This window comes from Benincasa hispida, chromosome 1 (genome assembly GCF_027475165.1).
Source record: "Benincasa hispida cultivar pf3 chromosome 1, pf3_genome.v1.1, whole genome shotgun sequence".
In the NCBI taxonomy this organism is placed as follows: domain Eukaryota; kingdom Viridiplantae; phylum Streptophyta; class Magnoliopsida; order Cucurbitales; family Cucurbitaceae; genus Benincasa; species Benincasa hispida.
The window spans coordinates 37,606,493-37,622,106 of NC_143478.1; the positions used below are offsets into that span (position 1 = coordinate 37,606,493).

At 26.6% G+C, this 15,614-nt stretch overlaps 1 protein-coding gene and 1 pseudogene across 2 annotated transcripts; both read right to left on the bottom strand.

Annotated features, from left to right (window-relative positions):
- Positions 1 to 6,143: 6,143 nt before the first annotated feature.
- Positions 6,144 to 8,726, bottom strand: LOC120068674 (basic blue protein-like). The gene is made up of 2 exons (XM_039020425.2): positions 8,522 to 8,726; positions 6,144 to 6,505 (listed from the first exon to the last, which is right to left on the bottom strand). Exons 1-2 carry the CDS (start codon positions 8,697 to 8,699, stop codon positions 6,303 to 6,305), a joined length of 381 nt encoding a protein of 126 aa, XP_038876353.1. The 5' UTR covers positions 8,700 to 8,726; the 3' UTR covers positions 6,144 to 6,302.
- Positions 8,727 to 11,460: 2,734 nt separating this feature from the next.
- Positions 11,461 to 14,108, bottom strand: LOC120070298 (basic blue protein pseudogene; annotated as a pseudogene). The gene is made up of 2 exons (XR_016529320.1): positions 13,922 to 14,108; positions 11,461 to 11,817 (listed from the first exon to the last, which is right to left on the bottom strand). The product of XR_016529320.1 is annotated as a basic blue protein pseudogene (transcript).
- Positions 14,109 to 15,614: the final 1,506 nt, after the last annotated feature.

Below are 15,614 nucleotides of genomic sequence, written 5' to 3' on the forward strand. Positions count from 1 at the left end.
CAATTTTGATTTAATAGTATCTCTCAATAAGGGGTGATCCTACCCTTGTTCAATTTCTTTTTGGAAGAAGTGTAATCAATTTAAAGGAAAAAAAAATTGAATTTGTCGAGTTATATCAATTTTTACTTTAAACTTTAATTTCATCAAATTGAGGCCTAAACTTACGCGTATGTGTTGATGCTAAAATTTAAACAGGGAAAATGCAATTGATTTTTACTGATCACACCAATAGTAAATTTGTTTGTAGGGGAGATATATGTAGCCTGCAGGGAAGAAAAATGTGGCTTGTAAAAGAGAAAACTTGCATATCGGTGTGATGCTTGTCATACATGATTAAGTCAGAGAATGAAAGAGTGTGGAAGATAGGGAATTTGAGAGTAGGATTCAGGTTTACCTCATATGAAGCTATAATGATATATTTAAAGAGATGATTGACCTAAATTACTCCATTAGGGTTTCAGAATCAACTTGGCACGAGGCATGTCGAATTTTATGTTTGGCTAGAGTTCGCCCATGCTGAACATATTAGTTTAGGCTTTGATCTGAACTAACCCTCTCCTCTCTTGATGGTTTTTTTTTGCCCAAACGATATTATTTTATTGACATTGTTGCTTCTATTCTTATTTTATGTCGATTATATCTTTCAGTTAAAAATCACTTATACCAGTGGTGTGTATTGAAAATCTTACCCCATAATCAATTTCTATAAAATTCACCTTGAATTTTAACAGAAACTCACTAACTTCAACTAAGATCAAGCTTTGTACAAAATCGAATAAATAAAAATCTCAAATCTCACAAATGTCTACAATATACCAGCTCCTAGTGTCAATTTTCCTTGAAACTAATTAATTTTAAAAAATAAATGTATACTAGACATATGTGGTTTACATATTAAATACATATGAAAATATTTTTATTAATGTTCTTTTGAAATCAAATTCCATCCAAAAGTAAAATTTATAACACTTATATAAGTTGAAGGTTAAGATTACAACAAGTTTAAGCTATGCTTGAGTAATTATGTAAAAGTCTTAACATTGGAAGATTGATTATTAATAAACTTATTAGAATCACTTTCTTAATCACATGTTCATTCGCACTGTTTTCAAAACCTATTTTCTACTAGATTTTTGTAGAATCAATAGTTACTCCCTATTATATGTCATTTTCAAATCAAGAATCATGAGCTGAGGAGGACGGACTATTAGGAGTAAAACTAGAAGAAAGATCTTCATGTGAATCAGAGAAATGTAAGAAACGGACCAACAGGCCGAGAGAGGAAAGAACCAGGGAAAGGAAAGAAGTTGGGTCAAACGACCCAACTTACCTACCTCATACCATCCCCCAAGGCCCACTTCTTGTGGGCCATGATCCAAGCCTCCTTAGACAACTTGAACAACACCCTAAGTCCACCCTACTATAAATAAAGAGTCATAGGCATCACACAAGGTAAGTTATTCTTCTTATTTCTAGCTTGTTTTGACCGATTGCTAAATATTGACTTAAGCACTTGAGGTTTTGTGGTAGGAACCACACTTGTATTTTCTTCTTCTTTATTTTGCAAGTCGTCTTTCTTCTCCAAATTACAAGTTCACTGTTGAAGGCACCTGAAGGTCATGTGAGTCTTTCTATCCATATTTTGCCATCAATAGTCCCTAACAAATCTTCAATCTTCAATTTTATTCATTGTAAATTAAAATTGATTTGTATATTTAATAGTTTTCTCACAAAAACTAATTTTTATATTCTAAATTTTTAAATCAATTAATTCAATGCCACCGATTTTTCTTTAAATAATATCAAACTTTTTTATATACAAAAAATGCAGTTATTTTCCTCTATTTAAAAAATAATCTTATACTAAAAAATAATATAAAACAAACAAAATATAAATTTAAGTTGAAAGCATACCTATAATATGACATTTTAAACAAATATTTAAAAATATAAATTTTCATAAAAAAAAAAAAAGAATTATACCATGATAGTGAATCTATTTAATCATTATTTATGTAAGATTTACGTAGCAAACTCTAAAGCTTAGATTTTCAAGTTTAAAAAGTAAAATTTATCAAATGCTAATTTATTTTATTTTATGATTGATTTTTCTAAAAGCAAAGTTATCGATAGTTATTTTGAAAGTTCCAATAACTCCAAACTAAGCCTATAATTTTGTAGTATGTTCATCAACTTCATTTGATTGCTAGCTTTCTCACGAAATGGGCTAAAATCGATCATTTTCCTGAATTTAGTTAAATAAACATTTTCAATGTCAAAACTCATATGAAGTCATTAAAAAAAAAAAAAAAAAAACTCAATCGAAGTCAACGAGTGAAAAATGGTTTATTTATTTAGAAAATGGTTGCCCTAGGAATTGGCCCAATGACTTTAATAGACGTTAGCACGTTGCCTTTAGGGTAATGGTCAATATTGAAAATGTGTAAAATAGTTGACTTAGAAAAAATAATATGTTCGTTGTCCCAAATTAATTACAGTAATTGCCTTTTAAGTATGCTCTGGAATGTATTTTTTTTTTTAAAAAAATATGCTCTGGAATGCCCAAAAAAGAATATTATATATATATATATATATATATATATATATATATATATGTAAGTATTCTCTGCCGTCTCCCAAAAATAACTTTTATTTTTAGACAAAAACCAATGTACCTAACACCATTCCTAAAAATAAAAAAAAAATAAAAAAAGAGTCAAATTATTATTATACTTAAAACTTTGTGTTGATTATTAATTTCAAAATTAATCAAAATTATGGGTTGAAGAATATAATCAACATCTAATAGAAAGAAAAACAACAAAGTCAAGAACATTGTCATAACAAAATTAAGGCTGAAAGTGACAACTTATGATCAAACTGGACATAGAAAAAAGAATTGACTTGGATCTTGGCCCATACTAAAATGCTCACAACCTCAACCAAGGCCAAGGTCGAGCATTACAAAACACCTAAATGGGTTCAGTGAACGACCTTTGAGTTTTCTTTTTTAAAATACGTGTTTGATTGTAGGTTGAGGACAAAAAGGTAATAGAACCTAATATTTGTGTAATTAAGAAGTTCACTTAGACATTCTTTATAAATAACAAAAAAAGTTGGATGTAAATATAATACAAGGTATTTATTAGGACCTTATGTATTGTTAACCCTTATTTCAGTGAAAGAGTAATATCCGATTGACTGAAAACACATTTCCATAATTGAAAACCTTTTAGAAATAAAAAGTTTGTAGGCCAATGCAAGCGTACACACTACAGGGGCGCTTGGTATGTAGGTTTAGAATCTTAAACCTGAGAGTTATGTTGGGAGGTTTAGGTAACATGGTTTAAGAAAACTGTGCTTAGACTGCAACCTTTGGAAGTTTAGGTTTAAAAAGCCTGTGCTTAGAGTGCAGACTTAGAAAGTCTGGGAATGAAGTATAGATTTATAGATCTTGAGTTTGTAAAATATTTTCTTGTATTTAATCAGTGATTAGATTTTAGATTAATTCAAACTTGTCATCTTAATTATTTTAGTAAAAAAATTTAGAAGAATATATTTTTTTAAAATTTTGAAATAAAGATGTGACTAAATTTATAATTTTATTTAATTTATTATTTTAATAATTTGGTATTTTAATTTTACTAGGTTCTAAGATAAAATTTCATAGACTTTTGTCACTTTAACTAATTTGAAAATGATCAATTTTTTTTACCATAACATACTAACTTCAAATTGAAATAAACTAGAATTTTAGCCTTAAATTCAATTTTAAAAATTTATATTATTTTTTTTTATCAAATTACGTTTGAAAAATAAAAAAAATCATAAATTTTGAGTATTGATTTTTATTTGGCGCTAAGTTATTACCAACATTTTAATTCTTTATGTTTAAAAAGAATTCTAAATTTTCAAGCTTGTTAAATTGACCCATGGAAAAAAATGAAAATGTTAAATTAAATTAGAGCTTTCTATACATATAAGCCTAAATAAATATACCTAATTATACAATTGTAATCTAATGAGCTATTTTACACAAAATGTGGCCTAATTTACTTTTTTTTAGCTCTCAACACATAAGGAAAGTTTCTTGCTATTTAGAAATTTCCAAAACGTTTTATTTTAAGAGATTATATCTGAAATCTGAAATATCTCTAAAAATCTGAAAATTGTTGTCATCATAAATGAAAGCAAGAATCGATGAAAAGTTTTGAAGAAGAAAATGGGGTATATTTGTATATATATATATATATAACACTATATGTTTGAATTTTCTATAAATAAACCAGTGTAAATTTGATAAGTGCACGAACAATACATTATACGCCAAATAATATATTTGATGTATATTTACATTTTCCACTATATCACCAGTATATTCGACATATACTTGAGATCTCAATAGATAAGTGATCGAGTTTCACATAGAAAAAATAGAAAATAAATGAAATCTCCTAAAATGAAGAGAATATTAATTTTAAAAAAAGAAGTGAAGAGAGGATAAAAAAAGATAATCTAATAATAATAATAATAATTTAAATAACTCCAAAAGAAATAAGAAACAGATAAAAAAAATGTGTACTTTAAAAAATATTATTTAATTAAATTAAGGGCCTATTTGGAATGACTTAGAAAAAAAATCTTTGTCGATAGGGGGACACCGGAGTTGGTGGCCAGAGGTTAGTCGACGACAGTCGGAGTTGGCCAACGATGTTCACTAGAGATGATGTTCAGAAGTTGGTCGAAGAACTTCCTAAACTAAATTAAAAAAAGAAAAAAAGAAAAAAAAAAGGGTAACTCATGGGTTTGAATAGTGTTTACTATTCAAACCAATGGAAAAAGGGTATAGGAAACCAAAGTTTCCTAGATTTTTCCAAACAAGTGTTGGACTCAAGATGTCCAACCCATTCAATCCCAACCATTAAAACAAACCCCACTATAAGTTTTCCTCAAAATTGAAACTTTGGTAACCAAATATATATATATATATATATATATAGTAGTGAACTCTTTAGAATTATTTGGTAACCAAAACAAAAGTTAAAAAACGTTTAAAATAGAGTAATCTTACGGTTATAAATTAGGGAAATGAAAAAAAATAAGGCATGTTTGTTTCACAAATATTGTCACGAGATTTGAGACAGACTTTTAATATCTGTATTTGTTTTACAGGATGTCTAAAGTCTGATTAATTAATAAATTAATATTAATTAATTATTAACATTAAATTTAATTAATTAAGAAATATAAATATATTATTTAGACTTAATAAATTTCAACTAATATATTTATTATTAATATTTTATGTTATCTTCACTATTTAACATAAAATTTTATTATTAATTACTAGTATTCTAACTAATTAATATTTATTTAATTATTTTTCCTAAATGAATAAAATAATTTAAATAATGTTTAATTTAAAAATATTCATTTATTGGTATTTTAAATGATTAAATAATTAATAAATACAAAAATAGATTAAATAATTAAATTTAATTATTACACATTACTTACTACCTTACATTTGATTAAATAATTATTTATTTTTAGTTTCTATATACAAAATTGAAAAAATTGATCACATTTATTTAACTTCCATACACTAATTATTCTGCAAATCCAAATATATACGTTAATTGTCCCAAATATTTAAATTCTAAACATTTAATATCTATACCCATGAAGCAATATCTACGATCCAAACGATCCTAAAGATATTAGATTTTTTTTTTCTTAATTTAAAAGTATCATTGAACTTTTAAAATTACAAAACCTTTGGAAAGGTATTTTCTATATAATTTAGCTTTATTTAAGAGAGAAACACATTATGTCCGATAAATGTATAATTATGTGTGTGTTTTCTTCCTTATATAAAAAATATGATTTTATGTATTATTATAAATATATTTTTTTCTCAATCATATGTTATCCCAGAGTAACAATCTAAGGCTAATTGTTAGTAAAATAACTTAAGTAAATTCAAGGAGGGAAAGAATATAATAGTACCTAGTAATCAAATTCTTAATGAAATATACGACTTTATTAGAGATGCATGTGAAAAACATATACATCATCGAAAAGTTGGAAAGCATGTCCGTTAAGTGCAATACATAAGAAAGAATAATCACGAAAAAAGACGATTAGAAGAATAATCAAGTCCAATTTATTACATAACATAAAAAGACAAAACATGAATAATTAAGTTTATTGTAGCATAATTGGCAGATCAAACTCATAATAAGTTTGATCAAACATAAGGAAGGTTAAATATGAAGTTTTGAAACTCCTTTTAAGTAAGATTAAGTAGCGGTAATGGCAAGTTTCATTCCCATTTGGCAATGCCCAGGGAGGCTGCAGATTAAATAATTCATGCCTTCAACAAGCTTGATTTGATCCTTTCCTGAATGATGAACAGTGGCTTCTATTGGATTAATCAAACACCAATTGTAACCCACTTTGTCAACAACTACCACATTGTGTGCTGATGGGGTGTAGTTGAATGCTGCATTAAACATACCAAACAATGCTTAGCTTTAATACTATATTTATTACAAAATTTTTTACTACTCTCCACTGTAGCGTCATATTCTCTTAAATTGATTTTCATAAATATCAATGAACTCTCCATTGATACTCTCTTAAAACAATGCTGACGCATGACATATCCTTTTATTTTAGTCCTATAGGGGAAATTCAATAATTATATATCCTTTTTTTTTTTAATCTTCTATTTTGAAAACTTTAACTTATAAATACTATTTCAAGATATAGTTCTCATGCTTTGTTATTACTTACATTTTATAAACATTTTAAAAAATCAAGCAAGTTTAATTTGAAAAGTAAAAAAATATAGACGTCGTCCGGTAATTTTTTTGTTTTGGTTTTTAAAAATTAAGTCTATTTTCTTTTTATATCTTACAATGATTTGCATATTTCTTAAATACAATGGTTGAATTCTTAGTCAAATTCAAAAAATAAAAGTAACATTTAATAAGCTATTATTTTAGTTTTCAAATTTTGACTTAGTTTTTTAAACAATTGGTAAAAAGTAGATAAAAAAAAAGATATTTAGAGGAGAAAGTAGTGTTTGTAGACTAAATTTTAAAAAACAAAAACATTACAAAACAAAATCATAGTTTTTAAAGACTTAATTATGTTTTCTAAAATTGTATTTCAATTCAAATGGGTTTTTAGAGAAAGGTGAGAACCATGCATAAGTAAGTTCAAAAACAAAATTGGTTTCAATCATCAATGAAGTCTTAAATTTCATATGGAAAACGATTTATCACATTAATTTTCTATGAATTATTTAGCACAAAAAAATGCCAAAATGTGGACATAAATCTATCAGGTTCGTAAGCGATTGATTTTCCTAGAATATCTTTAGTTCGTTTATTACACAACAATTATATATCTAATTAAATAAAATTTGAAACCCAAAGTGTAATTATAAGTCAAATAATGTTAGGTTTGAAAAAATAAAGTCTGAGGACAAACACAAGAGCCATCTTTATCATTGGACTGACTCGACTCAACTTAGTTCTAGAATTTGGATCAAGTTCAAATGTCTAAAATATTGTTTAGGCTTGAATTGAGCCAGTCCAATCTTTAACGGTCAAGTTCATAGTCCAAACCCTTGAGTTTGACTTATTGGATCAACGTTTGGACCAAAATTCGGTTGAACTATATATTTTATAGATTTTTCTAATGAATTATTACTAAAATTTATTAACTTTCTATTTTTTTATTAAATTTATTTTGCATTTCTATAACTTTTCCTTAATATAACTGTTAATATTATTAAGTTTTATTTGAATTTTTAATATTTCTTAAAAATTTGTATTACTTCTTACCCGTTTTAGAATATTATAGGTTAACTAAAGACTATGATATATCTAGATATATTTAAAAAATAATATTAAAAAGATTATTTTTTTTAATACATAAAATATCATAAATGGTACCAATATATATACCTACATAATTGGGTAGGCCTTATGATAAGTTCAATAGGCCAACTTGAAGGACTGATTCAAATATAGCCTAAATTGGCCGGCTCGATTTTCGAAATGTTAATTCATATTCAATGTAATGAATAGATGTGTTGGGCTAGCTGAGTTAGACTAGTCAAACATTGACTTTGGGTCAAGATTGAATCAAGCCTGAAAAACTTAGGGCAACTTTTGGACTTCGAGCTCGTCGATGAGGCTGACATAAGAGTATATAGATGTTTCTTTTTTAGCTTAACAATCATAGAAGTAGAGATTAACCCATCAACTTTTAAGCTAGTATTAATGTTCTTATCTACTAAACGACAACATATAGAAAGACCTAAATAAATCAAGTTCACGTAGAGCTATGATGTTTTGTTAACATGTCATATATTTTTATGAATGCTTCTACATTTATATGTTAAATATCAACCTAATGATTGAATCGAAATTTTCATAACATCGTGAAAAGAGATCTATAAGCAATAAAATAAAACAAATGTGAATATAAAGAGAGAGAAAAGAACCAAGAATATCCCCAGCATGAAAGTTCTTTCCAATAGGCCAAGAGGAGACATTAAAGGTCCATCCAAGCTCATCTCCAACAGTGTAAATGGCTGCATAACCCATCTCTAATTGTTGTAGCAACAACAAACAAAACACCAATCTCCCCACCATTAATGAATCACCTCTTCCCTCACCCATTTCTTATTATCTCTCTTTGTTATGGAATCAAGTTTATTATAGTGTCCTTTTATAGTTCTAATGTTGTAGACTTTGCTGGATGTACCCCTAATTCAAAATAATGGGTCATATATGGATTAATTAATTCTAATCAGTGTTTGATAAAAAAAATAAAAATAAAAATTGTTTCAAGTTTGGTAAATTTACACTCATCAGTTGACATTCCTTTCACACTCTATTCCTTTTACATTTAATTGCTAGTTTCTTTTGACTGTTTAAACAAATTATGAGTAGGTGATTTTGACAAATAAGGATTCATTGATTTGAATTATCCCTCTTAAAGGAATGTTCTAAATGAAATTGACTCAACAACCCACTATATACATATATATATATATATGTGTGTGTGTGTATATGTATGTGCCAAATATTTCAAAAGTTTCTACCTTCTGCCAAACTCACAATTTCAATATTTTGTATGTTTGAAGACATTAAGAAAATACTAATTTATTATTTACACTTTTTTATTTTAATGAGTATCAAAAGTAGATTAGGTTAATGGAGAAATTTTGACAGGTATAAATATATTAAAATGAAGTTTTCTTTTGAAAGCTAAATCAATTTTAGATTATATTTTACAAAATTACTAGCCACATGGTAAATGAAATGATAATGATGACATATCTATGGTGTGTGGGACAATATAGGATGAGAAGGTTGTTGAAAAACTCTACAACTTCATTTATTGGATGAAATAATTCTATTTTGTTGTGGTGTTTATATATGTATATATATATAATTTGTGATTCAAGTATAATTAGGGATGTTTTACCACATAAAAAAGAAGCTTCTCTAATAAGTTGGAGTACAATTATGCTTTGTATCTTGTCTGGGGTGGAATTTTAAATTTATAGGACAACGATTAAGAGTAGCTTAAACTACACTTCATTTAGTACATAGTAAAAAAAAAAATTATCGGACAATTATCTGAACTGCACAGATCTCAAATAATCACCCAAATTCATACAAATATTTCTTTTTATACAGGATCAATGATTTATTTACGCATTTAAGTAATCGGCTCAACCTCATGACCTCAAAACTTCTCCATTTACCTTTTTATACGCATGAGTTTCAAAGACTTTGAGGGTTTAGGCTCAAGATCTCATCTCAGGTCAAATAATAGATTCATTAACATGTACAAGCTATCTCATGATCATAAAAAAGAAAAAAAAAAAACCTGATTTTTTAAGTTCACATATGAAGGAAAATCATCAAAGGATGTATGATAAAAAACCAAGTTGAATGATTTAGTTTTGCCATTAATTTTGGGGAATTGACGTTGTTTTAATTGAGAATGCAAAAGCTAAAAAAAATGTCAATAATGTTGAATAAAAAAGGAAGATCAATTTGGCATAACTTGCTTTTAGGATGTTAGGAGATTTGAATCACAGACCTTTTGATCGTATACACATTCATATGTCAGTTGAACTACGTTTGGTTTAGCTTCTTTAAGCATGTTTGATAAAGAGAACATGACTACATGAGAGAAAATTTCATGATATGTCGATTGTACCCAATCACGTGTGTGTGAATTGGTTAGTGGTGTTATCGTATTTGACGAATGATACAAAACTTTTTTTTTTTCATGAGGAGATCAACATGATAATATTCGTGACTATAAATGACAAGTCTAAAATATTCCCACGAATATGAATGTTGCAAATGGTGCTTGAAAGACTGAACTTTATATAACATTGCTCTTTTATGTAGTAAACTGTTATGACAGAAATAAAATCGACAAACAAAAACATGAAATAAAGAACGACACAAAGATATACCTTGTTTATTAACAATGTGTTGGCTACACCCACAGGTAGAAGAAGAGAGCAGTTTTATTTTTAGAGGGGAATATCATATAATACATGATAAGATTTATATATGACACATCTCTAATCTAGACCCAAAACCATAAATAACATATAATGCATATATAATTTAGATTTTCAGAGTGCTAGATAATAGATTTAATGCATTCTAACCTAAACTATAATCATATTAACATGTTGTGATCTACCTAAATTTTAATGGTTCAAGAATATGATTTTTTTCCCACTAATTAATTGTGAGTGGAGAAGTAGTAAACAGGGCCAATTATTATGGTCTTGTGAAAAAATTTATAGAGTTAATTTTGAGAAGAAACCTCATGTTTATCTAATATGATGATGCTCAAACGAATATTTAGTTAAAAAAAAGTTTGGAATTCGACCTACTTAAGAATCTTGAAGGGATATATTGAGGATCTCACATAGAAAAAATGAAATAACCTCACAATCATCTTTATAAGACATATGAATTTCTCCTCTTTGAATTAATTTATTTTGAGATGAAATCTTCTAAACCTCATAAACTATAAGCCCAATTGGATTGATTTGAGAGAAAAATGTTTTAAAAAAATTTATTTTTATTTAAACACTTTTGATAAAAATTGATTAAAATATATTTGAGAAACTATTTTGAGTGGTTGTCAAACATTCCAATTTTTTTTCAAATGATTTATTGTTTAAATTAAGCACGTGAAAATGTATTTTATTCCAAACACAAAAGCTTTTGCTTAGAAAATATGGGATGCAAAATTTCTTTTACACCTCATAAAAATACCAAAAACCTAAATATAATTTGACAAATTTAAAGTTAATTCTCCACAAAAGATTAAGAAAAAGGTCTTCACAACACTATTATTTGCACACTCACAACAAAGCATTTAAAGATAGTAGCTAGAGAGAAGCAAAAGGCTTATACATACCAAGTTTTAATACCATTAAGCAATAATTTCAAATGTACACACATTTGAAATTAATTAACTTAACCCATTTAAAGTTTGATCTATATATATATATATATATAGGTATTTTTCTTAATTAAATTGCAGTAATGGCAATCTTCATTCCAGTTTGGCAGTGGCCAGGGAGATTGCAAATGAAGAAGTTTTGTCCCTTCACAAGCTTGATTTGATCTTTTCCTGTTTGAAAAACTTTGGAACCCCTTGGAGTTATGCATCTATTGTAACCCATTTTGTTGACAGCCACCACATTGTGTGCCACAGGCCTATAGTTGAATACTGTCACAAAACCACACAAATATTTTTAAAGGGAAGTTCTTCCATTTACATATTAGATGCTTTTTTTTTTTTTTTAATAATTATTATTATTATTAATAACAAGTATAGAAAAATGAACAAAAACATTTACAATACAGCAAAAGTTACTGGCTATCTGCGATAGATCATGATAGACTACTATCTGTGTCTATTTATGTCATGGTAGACACAGATAGTAGTCTATCGTGGTTCATCGCAGATCGACTACGATTGATTATGATATTTTGCTATTGTTTGTAAATATTTTCAGCAATTTTACTTTCTTTCCTAAATGCTTATATCATTGTTTCACTAAGAGCTCATTTGGATCACAGATATTATTTCATGGGTATATATATATTAAATATCTGAGATTTGAATGTCTAAAATGTCTGAGATAATTAATATATGTGTTTGGATATACAGGATAATTAATGTCTGGAAGTTAAATATATATATTCATTTTACCAATTTTGTAAAGAGAAACCAAAATTAAATATTTACTTAATTAAATACAAGAGACCAATTATTCTAGTCATCAAATAAATTTAACATTATTTAATCAATAAAAATAAAAATAAATGAATACTTTTATATTAAATTTTTATTAAACATAATTAATTAATTAATTTAAATTAATTACTAAAATTAATTAAATGAAAGTGGTGGTGGTGGATGTGAATAGTTTAGATAACATAAAATATTAATGATTAAAATATTAGTTGAAATTTATTAAATCTAATTAATATATTTATATTTAATAATTAATTAAAAATATTAATAATGAGTAATTGATATTAATTAATTAATTAAGTTAGTTATATTTTTACTTGTTGTCTCCCAAACATAAAAAATTTCACACTTTTGCGGGATATTAAAAAACCCATGTCATATGAGTTTTGAAATTCCCTGGATAATAATATCCTAAATTATAAAAATTGAAATTTTATGAAACAAAAAGGATATTAAATGTCAATATAAAATTCCATGAAAAACTCGTGAATCAAACGTGCCCTTAGAAACACAATTGCCGATACGGCTCAAACATTTATATACTAAATATTTTTGTAGCATCTTCTTTTGAGTAATGTTTCATTTATTTCCTTCTAAATCATTTAACTAGAGACTAGCTTGGTTAAATTATTATAACTTCAGTATTATCTTCTATTACTTGTTCTCAATAAAATTTAAACTATTTTTTTAGCAAGAAACACGAAGAAGATGTGTACAATGTCTAAACAAATTTTAAACTATATAACAAAAATGTCTAAAAAGCCTTCAAAGTTTTTAATACTGTGTGTATAATACATCTAGAAGATTGACAAAATATTCAACCGATTTTATATTAAAATTTAGGACTCGTTTGGATTGACTTGTGAAGAAAGTATTTTTTTTAAATAATCATTTTTATTTAAACACTTTTGATAAAAATTGATTAAATACACTTGAAAATCTATTTTGAGTGGTTATCAAATATTTCAATTTCTTTCAAAATATATTTTTAAATTAAACACTTAAAAATATATTCTAAATATAACTTAATGTGTAAAAGTTTCTAGATTTACATGATGATATTTTTTATAATTGTGGTTCACTGAATACATCACTGAATACAAAAAATTGAAAGTTGGAATAAAACACTAACACAGTATAAAAATTTTAGAAATGTAAGATATGAACCTTAAAAGTTAAGTCACACGGACGAGCGAGTGGTAAATATGCAATTTAACTTATCATTTCCCAATAACAACATAGACAGAGATCGAGAGAAGGAGGACATAATTGAGTGATTTTAAAATGGTTAAAATCACTCTTACCATTTTTAAAATCACTTTGAAACATGTTTTTAATTATTTAAAATTAATTTTAATGATACAAAATTGTATTTAAAAGTGTAAAATTTATTGTAAATAATTTTGAGTGATTAAAAATGTAATTTAGAGTGATTTTAAAAATGATATCCTTTTGAACCGAATAATGATGATAGTGCTAAGAATGTGTCAATCTAGTTGAAATATCTAAATGCATCTATCGACCTCTCGATCTCGTATATATTAAAAAAATATTACAGAAGTAGTTGTAATCATTTAAAAATGACTCTAACCATGTAGGAAACAATATTGGAGCAACAACAAGCAAGCCATCACTATGCTTACAGCTGCACTGCCCCTTCCCTCACCCATATTTCTAAATAGAGAGATATATATTATTAGTTAAACAAAAGTAGTTCCAAAGTGAGGAAGTAAGTTGTGTAGTGAAGGTTGAGATAATCAACCCTTTTATAAATGGGGTGTGTTGGGGTTCTAATGGATCATCTCAATGCCATAAACTAATTACTTTTATTTTAGAATTATGGATTGTGTAATTATCATCGAGATAGAATATTGAATGTTGGGTTTGGTTAGTTTACACGAGTGGATTCATCACTTCCATTAAAAATCGTTCGAAGGGATTACTACAACGTGACATACAGTTTTGTACAATTAAATAGTATATATATATATAAGTAACTATAATAAAATACTTTAAAGTTGTACGAATCCAATAGTCTTCTTTTTAGTTGAATATATATAAGTGAAGGATTCGAATCTTTGACATCTTCATTAATTGTACATGATTAATTTCAATTGAATTATGTTGATGTATCATATGTTGGCATACTTAATAGTTATTAGAAGGCAAACATATTTTTTTAATAATCATATCCAACTGTGCAAAATTGTCAATGACATTATGGTGACCTTATACTTTATTGAACAATTTTACATTTGATTAGATGTAAAAAACCATTAATATTGTATCTTTTTTTTTTAAAAAAAAAAGTCTTCTTTTAAACTCTAGTTATTAATTTCCAATATAAGCATAATTATACTGTCATAAAACTTGTATTATTGATATTAAGATCATATATTCGATTTTCCACTACACATTTATTAATATATATATATATATATATAAAAAACTCCACTAACTATCTGATGTTAAAATAAGCTCGGATGAGCCTTTCGTTGACCCGCCATTTAAGGGAGTAGAATTAGGAGTAACAACTATAATATATATTATGCGTAATAGATATAGCTCAATTATTTATAGTAATTAGCTACTTGTATTTGTTTTGTTCTTAACGTTCTTTTTGTTTCCTTATGTTGTACCATTTTTTTAAAAAAAATTATTTGTATTTATATCCCTAAATAATTGTGGGAGCAAATTAAGGATTCAAATTTTTCAAAAGAAAAAAGAAATTATGGATTCAAAGACTAAAGACACCTCTATACGATAAGAGTATGGTTTTTTTTAAAAAAAAAAAAAAAAATTATTTAATAAAAGTATAGTTAAAGGTGGAGAATTTGAGTAGTTTGTATAGACACTTTGTTTAAGTCTCATCAAATAAAATTTATTTTCCATTTGAATGTTTTGGTAAATTAGGATTGATAGAAATTTGGCTTTTGTAAAAATGTGTTTGATTTCTAGCCCAATGATTTTCATTTTCTTTAAAGAAAAGCGTTCAACTTCATAACCACATTTTTTATCTAGACATTGAAAGAAGTTCAATCTAACACAAATAAGAAGTCTAATCTAATACAGATTGTTACAAACCACACACAATGTTACAACAAGACCAATCATAAGGAATGAAACAAATATTAATGATAGTAGAAAGAGACAAAAGGTTTGATAACCCAGTGTAATATTACCTACGTCTTGAGAAAAGCGTGCCCGAGAAAAGATAATTTCACTAATATAAAGTTAAGCAATTACAAAGTAGTACTTATCTGTTAACAGAAGACATTTACATG

Excerpts from the sequence above, each read along its gene's own strand:
- LOC120068674 (XM_039020425.2), bottom strand. The coding sequence starts at position 8,699 with ATGGGTGAGGGAAGAGGTGATTCATTAATGGTGGGGAGATTGGTGTTT. Across the intron at positions 6,506-8,521 it reads TCATGCTGGGGATATTCTTG|CATTCAACTACACCCCATCA; the intron begins GTTCTTTTCTCT and ends TGTTTAATGCAG.